This window comes from Periophthalmus magnuspinnatus, chromosome 3 (assembly GCF_009829125.3).
Source record: "Periophthalmus magnuspinnatus isolate fPerMag1 chromosome 3, fPerMag1.2.pri, whole genome shotgun sequence".
Taxonomy (NCBI): Eukaryota; Metazoa; Chordata; class Actinopteri; order Gobiiformes; family Gobiidae; genus Periophthalmus; species Periophthalmus magnuspinnatus.
The window spans coordinates 14,375,467-14,390,493 of NC_047128.1; the positions used below are offsets into that span (position 1 = coordinate 14,375,467).

General features: G+C 41.3%; 1 protein-coding gene across 1 annotated transcript in view; it reads left to right on the plus strand.

Moving 5' to 3' along the window:
* nav2a (neuron navigator 2a) overlaps positions 1 to 15,027 on the plus strand; it is a 52,964-nt gene that overhangs the window by 33,983 nt on the left and 3,954 nt on the right. Inside the window, exons 11-26 of the mRNA XM_055220990.1 lie at positions 1,598 to 1,650; positions 3,707 to 3,730; positions 4,398 to 4,472; positions 5,126 to 5,209; positions 5,510 to 5,696; positions 6,194 to 6,435; positions 9,833 to 10,002; positions 10,409 to 10,562; positions 11,510 to 11,693; positions 11,961 to 12,055; positions 12,140 to 12,235; positions 12,857 to 13,034; positions 13,510 to 13,745; positions 13,822 to 13,970; positions 14,338 to 14,409; positions 14,573 to 14,769. Coding sequence (XP_055076965.1) covers positions 1,598 to 1,650; positions 3,707 to 3,730; positions 4,398 to 4,472; positions 5,126 to 5,209; positions 5,510 to 5,696; positions 6,194 to 6,435; positions 9,833 to 10,002; positions 10,409 to 10,562; positions 11,510 to 11,693; positions 11,961 to 12,055; positions 12,140 to 12,235; positions 12,857 to 13,034; positions 13,510 to 13,745; positions 13,822 to 13,970; positions 14,338 to 14,409; positions 14,573 to 14,769 — 2,196 coding nt within the window. The remainder of the gene's footprint in view (positions 1 to 1,597; positions 1,651 to 3,706; positions 3,731 to 4,397; positions 4,473 to 5,125; positions 5,210 to 5,509; positions 5,697 to 6,193; positions 6,436 to 9,832; positions 10,003 to 10,408; positions 10,563 to 11,509; positions 11,694 to 11,960; positions 12,056 to 12,139; positions 12,236 to 12,856; positions 13,035 to 13,509; positions 13,746 to 13,821; positions 13,971 to 14,337; positions 14,410 to 14,572; positions 14,770 to 15,027) is intronic.

Consider the following 15,027-nt stretch of genomic DNA (forward strand, 5'->3'; position numbering starts at 1 on the left):
TTTTGTTTTTCTCTCCTTTTTGTTCTCTCTTTTCTTCTTTCTCTCTGTTTCTCTCACTCTTTCTCTCTCTCTCTCTCTTATCTTTCTTTTGCTCTCATTTTTCCTCCACTATTTGTACTACTTATTTTACTATATTTGTACCTAAACCCAGAGCATAAATTTGGTGTGTCCTTAGGCAAGACACTTCCCCTACGTTGCCTAGTATGAATTTGGTGTGTTGGTGGTGGGAGGGGCTGATGGTGCAGATTGGCAGCCTTACGTCTGTCAGTCTGACCCAGGGCAGCTGTGACTTTGTTACAGTTCATCACCCTTGAGTGTCGGGCCAAACTATTTGGGGAAAATATCAAATTGCAATTTTTCCAACAAGCTCTGGTCACATTTTAAATGCTAAGACTGAATAAGACCCTATGGAGATATACAGGAAGGGAAGGGAATCTGACACACTGGGAGGGCATCTGACACACTGGGAGGGCATCTGGCACAGGGGCATTTCAGAACATGTTTGTACAGATCTTAACTACAGGGTTAGCAGTTTTTATGCAGAGTAAGACAGGAGATTTTGTTGTTTGTAGAGGAAAAGATGATGCTTCAAATATCACAGCCTTTGTGATTTGCTAATTGCGTTCATTCAGCAGTGATTTGGTTTGGATTGTGATTCATGTTGGAGCTCTAGTTGAGTGTGGAGTGAGTGAATAATATCTACAGGGCATTTCTTTCTATCCATCTGAGACTGTTCTGTCGTTCTGCAGAGTTAAACCTCTGTCTGCACACTCATGTTTAATCTAAGTCTTTACTGAGGCTCTGCACATGGCACTCCTCCAGGATCTTTGTGCTTTGTAATCACATATGAGTCAATAAAACAGCGCTAGCACTCTTGCAGTAATTAATGCGACTGCTACTACTGCTACTGCAGGTACTTCTACTGCTTTAACTAGTAGTTACTAGTTAGGACACCACTATAGGATCTGTTTCTTTGTATTTTATAATCACATGTGAGTCACTAACACAGCGTTAGACTCATAAAGTAACTGGTGGTCCTGTTACTACTACTACTGCTGGTACGACTTCTATAACTACTGCTAGTGTAACTACTACCACTACTACTATTTCTACTACTATATGATCTATCTCTTTGTATTTTATTATCACATGTGAGTCAGTAACACAGGGTTAGACTCATACAGTAACTGGTGGTACTGCTACTACTACTACTACTATTACTACTACTACTACTACTACAGCAAGTACTACTACCACCACTACTACTAGAACAGTGGTTCAGCTATAAATGTTTGAGGTAAGATAAATATTGAGTTCATGCCCGAAAAAGAGAATTTCCTGTGTCCAGTAGCATCATAGATAGACTACTAGAATACAGAGTAAATAAAGGGTTAAAATGTAAACAAAATGTACATAGGCGCAGAACAACAGCCACTGCTCCATCAGTCTGCCTCAAGGCGTCTCACCGCATTCCAGTGGAACTGAGACAAAAGCCTTATTTAAACTTATGCATCATTATCACAGGTTTATTTGAGTGAACCAAAAGATACATTATGCAGATTTGGAACTGATTTTCTGCTGTGTTTTTGTGTTTCAGTCCATGGCTCCTCTCTGTCTCTGGTCTCCAGCACCTCCTCCATCTACTCCACGGTGAGTGTCACGGTACTAAAATCCATGGTCTTGTTCTGATACAGCTCAAGATCATTGTAAAGCTATTCAGGAAAGGTTCATTTCTGTCCTATTAAAGTAGTCGGACAGGAAAGTCTCTACCCAAGAGAAAGCAATGTTACTTCAATATAAAATGACAAAGTTGAATGATACTGTTATCCTATTATCCAGTTTTATATCAGATCAGCTGGGATACATGAATCTTGGCTCATTCTTGATACTAAAATACCTGGTTTAGAACTGATTTAGTCCACGTTTAGTCATCTGTGACATCCCTCAGTTGTCCAGGTATGATCCATAGTAAAAGAAAATTGTCACTGGACAAACAGTTTAGTCCTTATTTAGTGGCATGGTGTAGTTCTTACTCTTTACTCTGGTCACGCTTTGGTCCTGGTTCAGTCCTGATTCAGTTCTGATTCAGACCTAGTTTAGTCCTGTTTTATTCCTGCTAAAGGCCTGTTTTAATCCTGGTTTAGTCCTGCTTTAGTCCCTGTTTAGTCTTTGTTTAGTCCTGTTTTTTTTCTTGGTATAGTCCTGGTTTAGCCCTGATTTAGTTCTGCTTTAGTCCTGGTCAGACCTAGTTTAGTCCTAGTTTAGTCCTAGTTTAGTCCTAGTTTAGTCGTAGTTGAGTTTTTGCTGTAGTAGCTGTAATCTAACTCTCGTCCCGTAAAATCATTTGACACTGTTGTAGCGACACAGCACCTCGGGGGTTAAATCTCATATTTCTGCAGTGGTTCATTAGGTTCAACCCGCATCTCAGCAGGAGCCAATCAGAACGTAGCTCCACCATTAGCCCCGCCCCCTCCACCTCACCTGGGCAGGTAACAGTTTTCATTCAGACGAGCAGAGAAGGAGTGAGTTCAGAGGAGAAGAGTTAAGAGAGCAGAGAGAAGGGAGAGAGAGAAAGAGAGGGAGAGAGGGTGAAAAGACAAAGAGGAAAGAGGGAACGAAAGAAAAAACAGATGAGAGAGAGGAAAAGGGAGGAGAGAGGGGGAAGAAGTGAGAGACAGAGAGAAGGGGGAGAGAGTGGGTGAATGAGAAGGGGGAGTGAAAGGGAAAGAGGGGGGAGAGAGTGGGAGGAGGTGAAGGAAAAGACTTAAAGAGAGAGATAAAAGAGGGGGAGGCAACAGAAGAGAGAAAGAGGAGGGAGAGGGGGAGAAGTAGAGAGAAAGAGGAGAGGGGAGGGGGGAGAAAGCAAAATGATGGCCACTATCACCTCCAGCGTATGGCAACAAACGGTAGGAACATGGATTCAAAATGGAAAATGATTTTCTGTTGTTTTAAATTACTTGTTGTGACGTAACAAAGGACTTTGCTTACTTAAGTATGTAGTAGAAGTACAACTTTTATGTTCATTTGTACATCAATAAAAAATAATGTTGCACCTGTAAATAATTTGGAACAACCAATACTAGTACTTCAAGTAGTAGTAGCAGTAGCAGTAGTAGTAGTAGCAGCAGTAGCAATAGTAGCAGTAGTAGTAGTTGTAGTGGCAGTAGCAGTAATAGTAGCAGTAGCAGTTGTAGTAGTAGTTGTAGTGGCAGTTGCAGTAGCAGTAGTAATAATTGTGGTATCAATGGGTAGTAGCAGTAGCAGTAGTAGTAGTAGTAGTTGTAGTTGTCGTGGCAGTAGCAGTAGCAGTAGTAGTAGTTCTAGTTGTAGTTGTCATGGCAGTAGCAGTAGCAGTAGTAGTAGTTCTAGTTGTAGTTGTCATGGCAGTAGCAGTAGCAGTAATAGTAGTTGTAGTTGTCGTGGCAGTAGCGGTAGCGGTAGTACTAGTAGTAGTAGTAGTTGTCTTGGCAGTAGCAGTAGTAGGACTAATGGTTGACTGTTGCCACAGTTCCATATCTGCCAATCTGCACCTGCACCACCACATTCACACTTAAACTATGTGTGGGTGACGTGTGTTGCCCAAGGACACAATGACAGAAGCAGAGATTGAACCACAGATCTTGATCTTCCTGATTCATTATTGTTTGTGGGGTTCAATGCACTGGGGAGGGCATCTGACTTAATATGCTCTGTTCTTGTGTTTCAGAATGAAGAGAAATCTCAGTCGGAGGTAAGCCCCACCCTTCACCCTGTCATTTCCTCCTCAAAACAGCCTCTCTTTATCTCCCTTCTTTCCCCTATCTCTCTCCTCTTATCTCTTTCTCAACCCCCTCTCTCCTCATCTCTCTCTCTCTCCCCACCCTCCTTCTATTCCTCCCTTGTACCTCCATCACTTTATCCTCCTTCTCCCCTCTCTCTTTAATCTGCCGTTATAATAAGCACTTCCCGCTCCTTCAGATCTTGTCTGCACTTTTACCTGTCTGAACTCACACCTGGATTTACTCACATATAAAACTATCCTTGGTGTTCAGCTTAGACTGGCACTCTTGGAAAATTGGAACTAAGACTTAAATTATCTTTATCGTTTTGAAATCTGTGTTTCTGGTTAAAAACATGAACAAAATCCCACTGCGTGTTACCACTTAACGTGACTGTAAAAGCGTCTTTTGTTTTTTTTATTCTTACAGAAGGCATAAAACAATATATAACCATTTATCAATAGTAAGGTTTTGGTTTAGCTGTGCAAAATAAAATTCTGAATATATTGTCATTTATAAAGTTATACAATTATAATGTTAATAAAGCAATCAAATACTATAAATATATATTGTTTATATATTATATTGTAATTTTTTTGTTATTTAAATATTTAAATAAATGTATAAATTTTTTTCCAGATTCGCAAACTGCGTCGGGAGCTGGATGCGTCTCAGGAGAAAGTGTCTGCTCTCACCACTCAGCTCAGTGCCAACGTAAGAAACACAATAAACACTTAAATTATACAAATTATTGTATTGTATTTAAAGGTACATTACATAACTTTTTGAGTGGGAGGATTCACAAGATGTTATGGGAATGTTCCACAGTATGGCATTAAAGAGGGGTTATTATTCAAAATAGGCTTTTTGGAGATTTTTACCATGTTATAATGTTACTCCCTCATCAAAAAATATGCCTGAAGAGGAGCGATCTCTCCCAGGCACTATTTGAATCTTCCTTACGGTTAGCAGTACAAGTCTGTACAAGGCTCTGTCCACAAGCCAAGATCACTCATGCTCCCACACGGCCTTTTTAATGAATATATAAAAGCATGATACAAAACATACACTACAACTTCACAAACCTAATGTGATGCGCAGTAGTTTATTTAGAAGGATGCACATTCATTGTGTTGTCATGTCGCTCTGGTCACTTTGGTGGGGAGTGACTTAGCATGGAGAGCAAAGGGAGGAAAGAGCACTAAAAACAAAAGCGAAACTTATAAAATGTATGTTGAATTTGGTGGATATACCATTTTCAAAACAATAAAAGTTCACATGGTGATATAAATGTGTTATGTGTTACAGTTAATACCTCATAAAAGTAAAGTACCAACTTTTTAAACATGTTTATGTTTTTGTTCTAGGCTCATCTTGTGGCTGCGTTTGAGCAGAGTTTGGGAAACATGACGATTCGACTCAAGAGCCTCACCCTCACAGCCGAGCAGAAGGTTGGTACAAAAATACTAAACTGATGTAATCAACATTTCTTCATGGGTGTCAAGCTCACTAGAGGCACTGCTTTGTCTAAAGCTCTGTTACTCATGTTGACTTTAAATCCTTGTATTATCAGATCAACAACATGGTTTAAAGTTCAAATATGGGATAAAATAGGTTCAGATTCAACATGTAGTGACTTTGGTTATGGTAAGGATCAATCTCCAGGGAATGAATGAAAGTCGATGTAATGTCTCTAAAAACATGTATGACTATAAAAATGTGTGTATAACTACTTACACCTGTACTTACAGGACTCTGAGCTGACGGAGCTGAGGAAAACCATTGAGTTGTTGAAGAAGCAGAACGCTGTGGCTCAGGCTGCTATTAACGGAGTCATCAACACCCAGGACCTGAGCAAGGACGGGACAGACAGGAGCAATGACAGGAGCAACGACAGAAACAACGACAAGAGCAGTGACAGGAACAACGACAGAAGTGGTACAAATACTTCTAAACACACACACACTACTCAATTCAATTCAATTCAATTCATTTATTTTTGTAACGCCCAAAATCACAACAACAGTTGTCTCGAAGGGCGTTCATGTTTTGGTTGATGGGGGAAACCGGAGTACCCGGAGGAAACCCATCCAGACACGGGGAGAAACATGAAAAACTCCACACAGAAAGGCCTGGTGACCCGGGGATCGAACCAACCTTCTTGCTGTGAGACATGAGTGATGGCACTCAGTCACCGTGCCGCCAAGACACAAAAAACAAAACAACAGGAAGAATTTGCATATTTGCATATGTGCCTGCTCTACCCACTGAGCCACCTAAAAGATTTACAATAATGCCACACTGCATCGCCTGAGGCCCATCTCTAGATCTTGAGCTAGGCCCAGTCAGGACTACCTTCGCTGGACTTTATATATTGCAAATGTTTTCACTGTGACAATTAGCAGACTTTCATTTCATTGTTTTGTGTTTTGTAGTTGGTCAAAATGGGAGCCCACAGTCACAGACCAAGTCTGAATCCAGATCTCAGACCCAGTCCAACCCAAGTCCAGGTCCTGGTCCTAATTCTGGTTCAAATCCAAACCAGACCTCGACCCCAGACCTGAGGATCCGCAGACAGCACTCATCTGACAGTGTGAGCAGCATCACCAGTCACTCCAGCATTGGATCCAATATGGACGCCGACGCACACAACCGCAAGAAGAACAAGAAGAACTGGGTAAGAATAGACACATGCAAGTACTGTCACGAAACTAAACTAAAACATAACTAAAACAAAAAAATAAAAGTAGGTCAATTATGCAGCCGAAAAGTAACCGTATAAGTACTAGAAAGTTAATAATAAAGCTGTAGTAGTAGTATTAGTAGTAGTAGTAGCAGTAGTAGTAGTTATGGTTGTAATAGTGGTGGTAGTTATAGCTGTAGTTGTGGTAGCAGTAGTAGTAGTTTAATTTTTAAGTATTTTTCCTCTGCTTGTTTCTGATGGCGTGGGTTTCTCCTTCAGGCCTCTTTCACTGGGGAAAAGGTGAATATATTTAGGATTTATTTAAAAGAAAAATAATTATACTAAAAAAATGATTTGCAAAACAAAAGTGCGCCCTCAATAACATATCAGATTGTCGAGACAGAATACCTTTGGTGGAAAAACCATCAAACAACTGCATTAGAACAAAGCCATTTCTGTTTTGCAAATAGAAAATTAGAATGTAGACCATAACTTTAAAGCAGACCTATTGTGCTTATGTTTCCTTTATAGTTATAATGTCTGACTTAATAAAAAGTCCTCTTACTTCTGTGTTAGAAAACATCGGCGTAAACGTCACTGCATTCTGTTTTTTCTCCAATTGTACCAAAAATGCTGCCATCATATCCCATCATAATGTCTCACAGATTAAGAATATAAAATTGGAGAGTGAAGTCAGAGTATAGAGCAATGGGCACATGCTGGTGGCTGTTAAAACTGGGGCAGGTCGGCAAAATGGTGGCAATAAGCAATTAAAGATCGAATCACTCCAAATACAACTTTGGATGAATAAATGGTTAGGGGAAAATAGCTAACACAGTTAAAAGCTCTGTCCATTTTGCACAATAGGTCTGCTTTAATACTCTGTCGTAGCTGTTATTAAATCTGAATCTAACATGGCTTAAACTAAACTCTCTTTTCCTAATTTCTTTCTGTTGTGAAGAGCATTCTGTGCACTGGAGGACAGACCAGAGACAATGACGTATGAGTTACACAGGTTTTAACCCAGTCTGGTGTTCGAAATAGATGTGAAAATGTAAATGGATCTAAACCAGGTCTAAACCAGGAGAAAGACAGGGATAAACCAGAACTAAACCAGGACTAAACCATTGTAACCCAGTTTACTGTTTCATAATAGATGTAATAAACCAGGACTAAACCAAGTCTAAAGCAGAACTGAGCTAAAACCAGGACAATGTCAGGAATAAACTAGATCTAAACCAGGTTTGAACCAGGTTTAAACCAGATCTAAAGGAAGTCTGACTTATGGCAGAAACTTGATCTAATCCAGGATCAGCACAAAACAACAATGTATGTAGTTTTAAACCAGGTGTAGCCCAGGTTAGACTTATCTCTCTAGAATCCTTGTTTTGCTTCCTTCTGTTTAGTTTTTTAGCTTCTCGTGTTCTCTTCCAAATCTTTTAATGAAAATAAGCACCCTTTTATCTCCCTGTGCCAGCCTGGTCCAGGTGCAGAAAACATTAGGTCTCTTTATTGTCTCCCTTCTCTCTCCTCCTTCTGCCTTATGTCTTTCTCTCTCCTCCCTCTTCCCCTCATTCTACTCCTTTCTCACTTTTCTCTCTCTATCCCTCTCTCTTTCTCACCCCATTTCTCTGTTTAACTTTCTCACCGACCTTCCGTCTTTCCCCTTGTCTCCTCTCTCTCTCCTCATTCTCTGTTTTCCCCTCTCTCTCTCCACCCTCTCTCTCTCCACCCTCTCTCTCCCCCTTACCTCCCCTCCCTACTCTTTCTTTCTTGCCCCTCCTCTCTCTCTCCCCTCTCTCTCCCCCCTTTTAGCCTCCCCTTTCTCCACCCTTTCTTCTTTGCCTCCCCCTCCTCCGTCCTACTGTCTCTATCTCTCTCTCCTTCTCCTCTCTCCCTTTCACTCTCTTTCTCCCCCATTGACACCTGGCTCTCCCCCCATACTCCAATCTTTTTCTCTCCTCTCTTTCACTGCTAAGCTCTTTCTCCAATGCCACTGCCATCTCTCCGCCTCTCTCCTCCTCTTTTATTTTACTCTCTTTATTGTACTGTCTCACCCACCCCTCACCTTTCTCCTCCTCCTCCCTTCACTCTATCACCTGCATACATCTGACTATGTTTTGTCTGTTTCACCCTGTGCTTCCATTCGCTGTAGGTTTATGAGGTAAGACCAGAGTGTTGGACTCACTCCAACACGTTTAACCCTTTACTTTGTCTCCTGACCCAAACACGTTTAACCCTTTACTTTGTCTCCTGACCCAAACACGTTTAATTCTTTAGTTTGTCTCCTGACCCAAACTCGTTTAACCCTTCACTTTGTCTCCTGACCCAAACACGTTTAACCCTTCACTTTGTCGCCTGACCCAAACACGTTTAACCCTTTACTTTGTCTCCTGACCCAAACATGTTGAAAGCCTCGAAAACACAAAACGCACTAACACCTGCCCCAATAAGGATTTATGCTGGAGATATGAGTTTATCATGTGAAATGTAATTGTCACTAAAAACTACTTTACATTATGTTTCATTCAATTGTTTTTCAGATTTTAAAGCCATAATATGTAACTTTTTGCCAAAATAATACACTAAAATAGAAGTGTTTTTTTTTTTTCATTTTAGATGTTTTTATTGCATTGAAAAATATACAATTTGAAGTATGAGGCATGAACCGCACACAGGTCAGATATGAGTACTACTACTTTAAATGATGAGAGGATTAGAACGCTGTGTTGTTGCGTGAACCCAGTTTCTTATGTCATCATTTCCAATTAAGAAGTCAAAATTCTAAACTTGCGTACGATTTTTAACAGATTTTTTTTTTTTTTTTTGGATGATGAAATGTGTACTATAACCTGAAGGAATGAATTTTTACCAAACTGGAAAATGCTGTTTGTCCCATAAAACTCAGTGTCTTTCATAAGACCTTTTCAAACTCCCTTCTTTCTCTTCTTCTTTTTTCTCTTCTGCTGCTCCTCTTTTCCTCTGAAATTCATCCATCCCTCCTTCCTAACTTATATACTATTCCAGTTTTTCTTTTTTCCTCCTCTTCTCTCTTTCTCTCCTCTCTTCCTCTCTCTCCTTTTTTATCTTCTGGAATCTATCCATCCCTCGTCCCTAACCTTTACAATTATTCTGTCTATTCTCTAGCTCTCCCTCTCCCCTCTCTCTTCTCCCCCTCTGAAATCCCTTCATCTCTCCTCAGTAGTCTTTATATTTCTGTCTTTTTCCCTTCTCCTCTCCCTCTCTCTCCTCCCTCTCCTCCTCCTCTTCTCTGATCTCTCTTTTCTCTCTTTCTCTCCCTTCTCTCCCTCTCCTCCCTCTCCCTCTGAAATCTCTCCATCCCTCCTCCCTACCATTTATAATATTCCTGTCTTTTTTCTCTCTTTCACAGTTGCGCAGTTCGTTTAAGCACGCGTTCAGTAAAAAGAAGTCTCCAAAGTCGGCCTCATCTCACTCGGACATCGATGAAATGAGCGACTCTGTTCCTGCTTCGCCACAACTGCATCACAACGGCCCCGCCCCCTCCGGTCACATGATCAGGAATGCACTCTCCAATTCGCTGTGAGTCCTGTGGTTTATACTGTACGTCTGTGTGCAAAGAACAAGGAGGTGATGGGTTCAATTACTCAAGTCAGGAGTTAAGTTAGACTGGGGTTATGCTGTCTGAGTAAGGAGTTTTTCAGTTTGTTAACCCTGCTTTAGACCTGGTTTAGTCCTAACTTGGACTTGATGTAGTTCTGATTTAGCCTAATATATATCAGGGAGATATCTGGCTAAGATTTAGTTCTGGTTCTGGCTTGGGTCTGGTTTAGTCACAGTTCAGACCCTGTTTGTTCATGGTTTAGTCCTGGTTCATCCCTGGTTTATTCCTGCTTTAGTCCTGTCTTCTCCTCTCAGTGTCAGGTTGTGGGTTAGACTCCTCCTCTGTGTGTGAGATTGTGATTTATATTCCTTTCTTTCCCTGCAGACTGTCGGAGTGTCTGGACTCAGAGGCAGAGACGGTGATGCAGCTACGTTCTGAGCTCAGAGAAAAAGAAATGAAACTCACCGACATCAGACTGGAGGCTCTGAGCTCCGCCCACCAACTCGACCAGCTGCGAGAGGCCATGAACCGCATGCAGGTCAGATATAAGCACTGCTACTACTACTCCTAGTGATACTACTGCTTCTACTATTACTAATGCTGCTGCTGCTACTACTGCTACCAGTACCACTACTACTCCAGACACTTTGAGAGGCTATAAACCTCATGCACGTCAGGCAAGAAATAGTACTAGGGCTGTTGCCACTGCTGTTACGACTAGTGCTACTACAATATTGCTTAAGGATTAGGGATGCACCGATTCATCTGGTATCAGATATCGGCACCAATTCTGGTATCAGATTACAAATATTGGTTCAGTCGATATCCTAGTTGGACATATAATTGATGAAATAAGACAATTTACTGGTTGTAGCTGGCCAGAAAAGTTTGTCATATGTTCACTTTATTTTATGATGGTTCCGTTCTAAAAATAACCCGCAATAGGCAAACTTTTATTTTTTACAATTATTATAAATGTTTTAAGGCTGTAAAACCCCTCACCACAAACTTTATAAACTTTTGTCAGACAGGCATTAACATTTTCTCACATTTCTCTCTTGTTTAATTAATAGTGACTCACGTGTATTTCACAGTTCCTCTGACCGTGCCTCTGTAGTATTGATCGAACATTTATGTAAATTTGGCACAAACGCTTTCTGTACTGCACAGGAGACACAGCACGGAATCAGGCAATCAGGAAATACAAGACAATACACATTCATACGCTGTAAAAAAGCATGCAAAATTGAACTAAAAAAATCTGCGAAACAACGAGGCTACAAAAGGCGAACCTCCATATAGCGTGTGATCAGTGTTTACACTTGCTCTTGTTGTGGTCAGGTGAAGCAGCAGCAGTAAAAGTCCACTCCAAACTCCCCTTTCACATTCATACACTTCTGTTCTGTGCTGTGCTTTCATATTTGGACAACAGTCAGGAATGTGTCTTATATTTATATCCTAAATGAATTGCCTTGGTGTTTTCAGTTGGAGATCGAGAAACTGAAGATTGAAAACGACCGCCTGCGTTTGGAGAATCAGAGCAGCAGAACGGGCTCCCAGGCCTCCATCTCCTCGTCTCCCCCAGCACAGAGCCTTTCTCTGGGCACAGCGGGGCCTGGAGCTGGGGGTCAGACTATCAACCTAACCACCAGCGAGTCCACCAGTCTGGGTAACACACTCACTCATGTAGAATAATTTTGTAGTTTTTTGTGCGTGTCTTTTAGCTACAGATATTTTTATTGATTTGTTTGTTTATTTTTATTATCTGTGGTTTATGTCTGTGCTGTACTAATACATGTTAATCAATTTGCACTGTCCCATATTTAACAAATAAATATAGTACACCTTTAACAACAGTATGAGCTTTAGTCCTGTATTCTGGTGTGTAATGACTACTGTCCTTGTCTGTATCTAACTCTGCGTCTTGATATTTCAGACATGCTTTTGGATGACACTGGAGAGAGTCTGAGGAAAGAGGGACGTCACGTGAAGATCTATGTCACTTTAGATGAAGATGCAAAGTGGACTGAGGTATGAGGAAAAGTGTGGAAAATGTTCAATTATTAATTATTATTCAAATTAAATGTAATTTTAAAACAAAACATAATGCCACAGGATGGGCGAGGGCGCAGCTTTCTGATTGGCTGTATCGGAGTGAGCGGGAAAACCAAATGGGATGTTCTGGACGGAGTGGTCAGGAGACTTTTTAAGGTTTGTACCAAAGTTTGCTAAAGCCTCACTGAGTCCCTTTTTAGCCAAGTACACTAAAGCAAAAGCTTGTTTTTTGGTGTTTTGTCATTGTACTCAAAAACATAGAAAACATGCGTCCTGTGAGCAGGCTTGCATCTACACAAACCTGACTCTTATTTAGCTCCATGGAAATGTTGTTCCTTCACTGTATGACATAAAACTAATCTATCTCCATGGAGAATGTCCCGAAGAATGGTGTTAACTTCCTGCTGTTATGGAATCATGCAGGTGATGTGCCACCTCCAGAAAGTTGCATGGTGTTGCTTTGTCATTATTACATATCTGAAAATGCTGAATTTAAGATTAAATGTAAATTTTGGCACACTGGTAAAAAATAATATACAACATTTTTATAAAGCATAGAAGGCTGGCTGATGAGAAATATCCTCATTTAAGGATTCCTGTGTGTCAGATGCCCTGCCATCTGACTCTTCCCTCTGCTGTCTCAGGAGTGCATCAGTCACATAGACCCCATGTCTGGGCTGTGACAGTGTGGGCGGATACAGAAGTGTGGAAGGGCATCTGACACAGGGCTACAGGAATGTGGGAGGGCATCTGACTCTCCTCTCTTTACTCTTTCAGGAGTACATCAGTCACATAGACCCAGTGTCTCAGCTGGGTCTGGGCTGTGACAGTGTGGGGGGGTACAGTGTGGGAGACGTCCATAGACCCAGCTCCTCCACAGACTCTCCCCCTCCAGAGCTGCTCCCCTGTGGGTATCTGGTGGGAGAGAACAACCACATCAACATCCAGCTCAAAGGTACACACCTACAATTACTACAATACTATTACTACAGCTGCCACTACTGCTGTTGCTGTTACTACAACGACTACTACTACTACTACTACTAATGCTACTACTACTATTACTACTGCTACTTCTACTGCACCTGGTGCTCCTGCTGTTACAACCATTGTTTCTGCTGCTCATGCAATTATGACTACTGCTGTTGGTGCTGCAGGTTGACACTACATGTATAAATGGACATATCTAACCTGCTAGCCTATTTCGAACCTGCTGCGTTCAAAACAAGAAGTGAGCATAGGTGCGATTTGGCTTGATTGGCTAATTTTGACTGAAGCCAAATGCTCTGTGATGTCACATTCCCACTTCTATGTATATACAGTGTATGGTCCAACTGAAGGAGCAGGCGTCCCTAGAATAATGATGTAATGTTCTTTGTACAACTCTTTCTCTCTCTCTCTCTTTCGCTCTCTCTCTCTCTTTCTCTCAGGTGTCTCTTGTGGCAGTGTGGACTCCCTCTCGTTTGACTCTCTCACTCCTAAGCCGATGGTGCAGCGCTTTGTGTCTCTCTTAAAGGAGCACAGACGCATCATTCTGTCTGGGCCCAGTGGAACAGGCAAGACCCACTTGGCCAATCAGCTCGCTCGATTCATGGTGTTACTACAGCAACAACCTCTGACCCCCAACACCATTGTCACTTTCAATGTCGACCATAAATCCGGAAAGGTATAAACTCACTAAACTAGGACTGAACCAGAACTAAACAAGGTCTAAACCCGGTCTAAACCCTCTGTTGTTGCAGGAGCTGCGTCAGTACCTGTCTGGTCTGGCTGAGCAGTGCAGTGGCTCAGGGGCAGACTGCCCCCTGGTGGTGATCTTGGATAACCTGCACCATGTCAGCTCTTTGGGCGAGATCTTCAATGGAGTGTTCAGCTGCAGCTCTCAGCACAGGTCACTACTTTTATACAGGGATTTAGTTATGTTTTATCATGATTTTCTTGGAGCCAGATCATGATTTAGATTTTTATCATTATCCATGTTAAAGTTTGTTTATATTGCCCTGATGAGGAAACTAAGTCTGGATTAGGGTTAAGGTGCTTCTTCTGTTCACTTCATACTAGTGATGAGACTTTTGGCTCCTTTATGGGATCTAAACGTTGCACTACAATATTAATTATTTAAAAACTTAGTATGATGCCAAACCTCTTTTATGCACAAAACTAAAATGCTAAAGGTTCTCTCTATATAATGTTATACTGTTATGTAAAGTTAGAGTGATTCTTCATCTCTTTATCCGAAAATACTGTTTCTGTTTTAGTCCATACATCATTGGAACCATGAGTCAGGCCACGTCCTCTGCTCCAAATCTGCAGCTACACCACAACTTCAGGTACAGCTCTGTCTCTTGATGTGTTAGCCTGGATTTGGGTGATATAACATTTATTATTTATTTTGAGTTTGAGGTTGTCTCACTGAACTGAAATTTCTGAAAAAAAAAAGAAAAGCCTGATAAAATATTAATATTCACTCTTGATCATATTATTTTCACTCAGGTGGGTGCTGTGTGCAAACCACACTGAGCCAGTGAAGGGCTTCCTGGGCAGATTTCTCCGGAGGAAGCTCCTGGAGACCGAGATCCAGAGCCGGACCCGAGACACTGATCTGGTCCGGATCGTGGACTGGATCCCTCGGGTCTGGCACCACCTCAACCGCTTCCTGGAGACGCACAGCTCCTCCGACGTCACCATCGGTAAGAACAGAATATTCTTATAGGGCTGAAAGAACACAAGAAATTACTATATGAATGGATGCAATTATAAAAATACAACATTTTAGGCTCTGTGCTTTAGAGGTTGGTATGATTTGCATAATGTTGTCTTGTGTTGGTGGTCAGAGGGGCTGATGGTGCAGATTGGCATTTTTATTATTATTTGTAAAATCTGCTAATCCTGAATCTTAGACTTCTACAGACATGTTCTGAAATGTGACAGGATTCTCTTAGATGTAA